Source organism: Synchiropus splendidus, chromosome 4 (genome assembly GCF_027744825.2).
Source record: "Synchiropus splendidus isolate RoL2022-P1 chromosome 4, RoL_Sspl_1.0, whole genome shotgun sequence".
Taxonomy (NCBI): domain Eukaryota; kingdom Metazoa; phylum Chordata; class Actinopteri; order Syngnathiformes; family Callionymidae; genus Synchiropus; species Synchiropus splendidus.
This window is the reverse complement of record NC_071337.1, coordinates 30,819,111-30,825,139: the sequence shown is the minus strand read 5'-3', so window position 1 is coordinate 30,825,139 and position 6,029 is coordinate 30,819,111. Positions and strand designations below refer to the sequence as shown.

Here is a 6,029-nt window from a genome sequence, read left to right as displayed (position 1 = left end):
CACAGCGACAGAGTACTAGCAGAGGTGGGCAATGATGAGGTGACCTGCAGAGAGATCGGTCTACCAATAGATCACCAGGGTGATTCAGGTCGATCATGACAAAACATGAGTTCAATAAAGGCTTTGATCTCTCGTAACTTTGGTACCTGCTACTTCTCGTAGATTGTTAGGCTATCCACATTAGGCTTGCGTCAATGCGGCGGCTGATATCTTAAAATGTGTTGCAGATCACTGCAGTGTTTCAACAGTCGCTCAGAGCCGAGAAGGTGTGAGCACCCTTGAAAGACGCGTAAATTGAGAAGCATTGAAGTGACAAGACTCAAAGTAATACAACTTTATTGAAGTGTAAACAAACAGAACAAAAACAACTGCATAGGAAATGTTTAAAGTCCCCAGAGCACAGAGAGAGCAGCAGGCGGCCAAAAATATTATCGTCTCCTGTGCCTTATTTAGACTGAAGACCTGACATCTGCGCCCCCATCAGGACACTGCGTGTGTTACAGGGGAGGGAGGGTGTGCTGGACTGACACACGCAAGCGGCCTGGATGAGGAAGCGCCAGTAGCAGCCATCTAAACTCAGCTGGCCCCCGCCGCATCCCGCTGCCTCTTGGACTGTGAGGAAGATACATTCAGTGGATTTCTGCTGAGACAACGGATGCAGGGGACAAACACAAAAACCCGCGGCACCGCACCGCCCCCTGGAGGACCAGGCCGGAACAGAAACACCCGAAGATAGGAGCAACACTTCACCCCACTTGGAGAAATGAAACCATCAAATACTCTGAGTACTGCTGGTGAGGATCGTCACAAAATGATTCAACGCTCATTCGTGTTTCGGCACTTCCCTGTTCCAACCAGCAGGCGGCGCTAGTGAGCGACACCAGCTAGATCCCATTCAACCCTTTTCTTCACAAAATACATTCTAAAAGGGCCAACGAGCAGCGAGTGGAGTGAAGCATTTGTACGTTTGATGTAAAACAAAACAAAGATGAATCACTATTCGAAATCCTATTTTTTTTCACGGAGAGATAATTGATTTCATAATATGTAAATGGACACAAAAGACTAGAAGTGTAAGGTCATAATTGAAGGGGAAAGAAAACCACTACATCATTACTACGGGACACAATGAGACACGATCGTCAAGATCTATTCCAGATGATGTTTTTTTTCTCTCTGAATAGTTCTTTCTTTTAGAGTATACAATCATTTCAAGAAGGTCTGTGACCTGAAAATGTTGCCCTGTGCCTCCTTGCTCTCTCTCTCTCTCTGTCTCTGAGCACTGTAACAGGCCAGGAACAAAAACAAGCTTTTTTTTGTTTTTCTTCAAAAGTCGGTGACTGTTGCTGCTGCTTTCACATCAGCAGTTTTCTCTTAAAGCGGCGCTACAGAATGTCCTCAGCAATTTGAGTTTGGAATGAGATGGTCTGTCCTGATTGTTAAGAGGCTTCGGAGAACTTTCCTATTGGTCTGAACTAGGAGGTGTTGTGATGATTTGACCACCAACCAATAGAAAGGTCAGTCACAAACCTGAGACTCTTGTGAAAAACTGTGAGGTTCATGATGAAAAAAACAATTTCATCTGGCCCTTGAAAGCACAAGTAACTGAGGAGTCATAGCCACATGCAGAACATTGTGGCTCCCTGAGTTGTGTAACGGATCACATTAACCACCAGTATCTAGCCATCACCAGGGGAACCAGTCGCTATATTCTACAGGGCTGCTTTGCAGGGGATACTTGTTCCTACTTTAAATCTGAGGGGAAAAGTTCTTCAGAACTTGAACGCCTACATCAACATCAAACTAGTTTGCGGTTCATTAGTCAATGTGAAATATCAGTGGAGAAGCAGTCGAGGTCTCTGCAGTGAGCCAATAAGCTTGTGCTCTGCAGGCGTTTTGAGAGAACAGGAAATACAATCGCAAAGGTCAAAAATCATCCAATCCTAAAACACACAAACATCTTTGGGTATATATTTTGGTAGAACCATCCCAACAGTAACCCACTCCATCAGAGCTTGTCAACACCATCTGAGAGACATCAGCATACTAGAGGGACTGAATTCTCTTTAAAGCATGCATCAAAAGGAAATAAAGTTTTAGCAAAGCCTCTTTCAGAGCAAAGACCTAAGGATCTCAAAGATAGAACTCTGCAATCATTCTTCCAAAACTGCTGCAGACGAGCTGAAGTTTTCACACACAACTCTGCCATCGTGACTTAAAAATAATGCTCTCGAGGGTGAAAATGAACTTTCACATACTAATACTGAAAATCAAACGGAGGAAGTGGTGAAATGAGCTGTCGCGTTCGGAGCAACAGGGTCTACAGACTCAAACTACGGACCACAGTTGAAGGGTCCACGAGGTTTTAAATCCACACAGTAAATTGTGCTGAAGATCGAGGTAATTGTTGTGCGTTTATCAAGGCGGTACCGATTGCCGCTCTTCAAAAGAGGTGTGTTCTCTTCTCCTCAGCCCTTGAGCACAGTGACAACAGTGGAATCAGCATGATAAGATCAAATATTTGGTGGGCCCAGCCCTCTTAAGTGCATCCAGGGAGCAAGGATTTTCCTCTGGTCCGGTGACACAAGTCGTCGAGAACCTCCCGGTCCGAACACCAACCGTGTTTGGCACAGAACTCTCAGAGAACGTTTTTGGCACGACGCTTGGCTCTGACATATTTGGTTTCTCGATCATGAAGAAGAAGGCCATTCGACAGTAGATTTAAAAAAAATGAAAACAACAGCTTTTCAGAGATGCAAGATACACAACGACTTGAGAGGTTATCTTTGGTCCAGGAGCGATGGGACGAGAACGGAACTGCAGTACGATTGCGGTCAAAGAACGAGGTATGTGGTGGAGGTAGCTCCAAAGCTTAAAGTAAGAAGAGAAAATGAGGTATCTCAAAGAGAATGAGGTATTTAGTTCCATTGTTTGAGGTATTGTGGCTTCTCTGAGAGACGGCAGGAGAAGTGATCATGTGCACACAGGCTCATCCCTTCAGAGGCCAGAGCCTCCAAGTATGACTTGGGAGGGGATTCAGAACCCCAAAAGCCACATGAGTCACCATGGTGGTAGGATGGAGACACAAGCATGATTTCTATTGGCCGACTGGACTCCAGCGTCACCGTACATATCAAATAAAAACGCAGGGTAGCTCTCTCTTTGGTGCGGCTTCCCTCCACCTACTGCAGCACAGCTTTGGGACTCAGCAGACCCACATGTGGGCGGTGCTCTGCACTCTGCGAGTATCGTGAGCTTCCCGGATTTCACTCATGCTTTAAAGGGATTTTTGTCCTGCCAAAGTGTATATTTGACTATTGTGCAGAAATTCTAACTTTGGTTCTCTCTGGTCTGTAGACCTCCATCTTTAGAGGATCGGCCTATCAGTGCTGGGTCCTGGGATGTCCCGCCCCCCAAGTGCGCTCAGCAGAGCATCATGATAGCGCTCTCCTGAGATTGGACCACAGGCTAAAGTGGGGTGGCTTCCAACCACAGGCCACATCCAAAGGATTATTTGGACAAGCCTTGTGTTTCATTTGATGTCATTCATGTCCTCTGGACGGCCAAATGAGGGGTCTACTTGTGAGGCTTTTGTCACACAGCATGCCTCGGCAAGAAAAGGTGTCACTCTATTATTAATCACTTTATCATCTCCAGAATGCTGAATCCTGAGCTTTAGAGGAGAGCCAGGCATCCTTGCATACAAGATCTTTGCATCTGCAGCAGACTGGAGAGGCCTAACATAGTTTGATCCAGTCTGAAAAGACTGACTTCTTATCTTTTTTTTCTCGAAGGAGGGGTGAGGAGTGTCACATGTTGGGGATCAATCGGGGCGAGAACTGGAGCTAAAAGGGATAAAAAGGTCTTAAAAAAGAAAGACAAAGGACTGATCACTTTCATCAGTTCTAACATGACCTGAGCTTTTTGATTCTATCAAGTTTGGCATTCCGCAGGCTCTTTGTGGCCACACTGAGCCACAAGGGTCGGATCCCAACTAGCCTGCTTGCTGTCCGCGCAGAACCTTCTTGTGAGGAGGGAGGCGTCTGCAGCGGTCTGAATATTGTCTCAGCAACATTCTGCTCTTTTTTCAAAACTGCACAGCAAGAATTCTATTAATCCTGTGCAAACATCAACTGACGGGTGAATGAGGTTTTTTCGTCTCTCTTAAATAACAAAGCGTAGAGGTAGACTTTTTCTTCTTTGTAAAACTTCACGGACTGATCCTCTGCTCGACGACTATGAGTACATTCATAAAGAGCTAAATGAGGTAGGTACTGAGCAGAGGGCTCGAGTTTGAGAAATTCCCTGAGAAGGATTTGTGAGGAGAGGTGCAGAGAACCAGGAGCAGCTGGAGGAGGGACCATGGCTCTTATCAGACTGATTATCATTGTAGAGGTCCCCACTGAAATACCACAGATAGAAGTAAAAAATATGCGGATCCATCTAAAGTTTCCCTCCTGGTCAGTGTGCTCCTGGTGCTCTGTGACCTCTCCGACATTTGTATTTGATTCATTCTCTCCACTCCTTCATCCAACATAAGGAACTGCATGAGGAGAGAAGAAGGGGGAGAATGTTAAAAGATTCTTTAGAACTTGAGGATACGATTGTTTCCAAAGTCAACAACCACGATGACACCATCCGGCGTCACGGCCACCCCAGAGGGCCGATCCATCTGTCCATAGCCGCTCCCCTGGGTTCCAAATTTGCATAAGAAGTTCCCGTTGGGCTCAAACACTTGAATCCGATGGTTGCGGGAGTCGGCCACGATGATGCGGTTCTCCTGGTCCACAGCAACACCCTGAGGCCGCAGAAACTGCCCGTTGCCCATGCCCTCTGAACCCAAGAAGCGGGCCGACTGGCAATCAGGACGAATGACCAGCAGACGGTGGTTGTTGAAGTCGGTGACAACCAGCTGGTCCTCGTGGTTGAAGGCCACTCCGCGTGGAGAGTCAAAGTGTTTCCACAGAGCTCCCTCAAAGCCGTACTTGTTGAGGAAGGAGCCGTCGGGAGCGAAGAGTTGCACACGGTGGTTCCGGGTGTCCGAGACCAAGATCTTACCCTCGGAGTTGACAGCCACGTCCCATGGGTAGTTGAACTGCCCGTTCTTGGTACCCTTCTCCCCAAACTTCAGCAAGAACTGGCCCTCAAAAGTAAACACCTGTCAGAGAAAGCAAATGTCTCAGGCACCAACAGGTTTACACAGTCTGCACAATGTTTACACAAGTGGAGATGCATTTGGCAGTGCAGGTGGGCAGCTAGGATTCAAAGCTTAATACGTACAAATAGACTTCTTCTACGCAATGAGGGTAGAATTCTTCTGACTTCATTGGTTGGAATAGCACACTTTAGGACAACATATTCATTTGGTTTATTTTATTTGAGGTTTGAAGTGTGTTATTAATACTGCTCCTACTCATGGAGCAAAAACATGATGGTGGGCACGACAAGATTGGGGGAAAAAAAAAGAGAAAATACATTTAGCAGAGGATTAGCATCTTAGCAAACTATTTTAGAGCTATCAAGTATCAAGTTTAGGTGTTCACCAACGTGATTGATGATCTCATCAAACTGCGCCGGCACACAAAAGAACAACAGTTCGTTTTTTTACTTTAAATGGTGTACAAGACAAGTATTGTTCTTTGGCATTTTTTTTCCTCTTTATAATGGTGAGGAGGAGGAGTGTGTTCCAATCAGTCGCTTGGGACAAAATGTTTAAAATAATTATGGCATTTTTCTAGCTGGCAAGTTGAAGCACAGTTCTTATTTTGAAATGTTAACATTTAGGTACCAATGCTTATCTGTGGAACACATGTGGCGGAGCATCAAGATAAAAGTAGTCATTTAGCACACTACACACAAAGAGTGGTGGTTATGTGCAACTGGTACCTGAACACGGTGATTGTCTTTATCTGCCACAATGATTCGTCTCTGACTGTCGCACGCAACACCAGCAGGTCGATCGAACTGACCGGGCCGAGAACCCAGAGAGCCAAATTTGTGGTGGAAGGCACCGCAGGGCTTGAATATCT

The 6,029-nt window shown here is 45.9% G+C and overlaps 1 protein-coding gene across 1 annotated transcript in view; it reads right to left on the bottom strand.

Annotated features, from left to right (window-relative positions):
• Nucleotides 1-363: 363 nt before the first annotated feature.
• trim71 (tripartite motif containing 71, E3 ubiquitin protein ligase) overlaps nucleotides 364-6,029 on the bottom strand; it is a 28,425-nt gene continuing 22,759 nt past the window's right edge. Inside the window, exons 6-7 of the mRNA XM_053863079.1 lie at nucleotides 5,887-6,027; nucleotides 364-5,158 (exon numbers count right to left, since the gene is read on the bottom strand). Coding sequence (XP_053719054.1) covers nucleotides 4,586-5,158; nucleotides 5,887-6,027 — 714 coding nt within the window. The 3' untranslated portion in view covers nucleotides 364-4,585. The remainder of the gene's footprint in view (nucleotides 5,159-5,886; nucleotides 6,028-6,029) is intronic.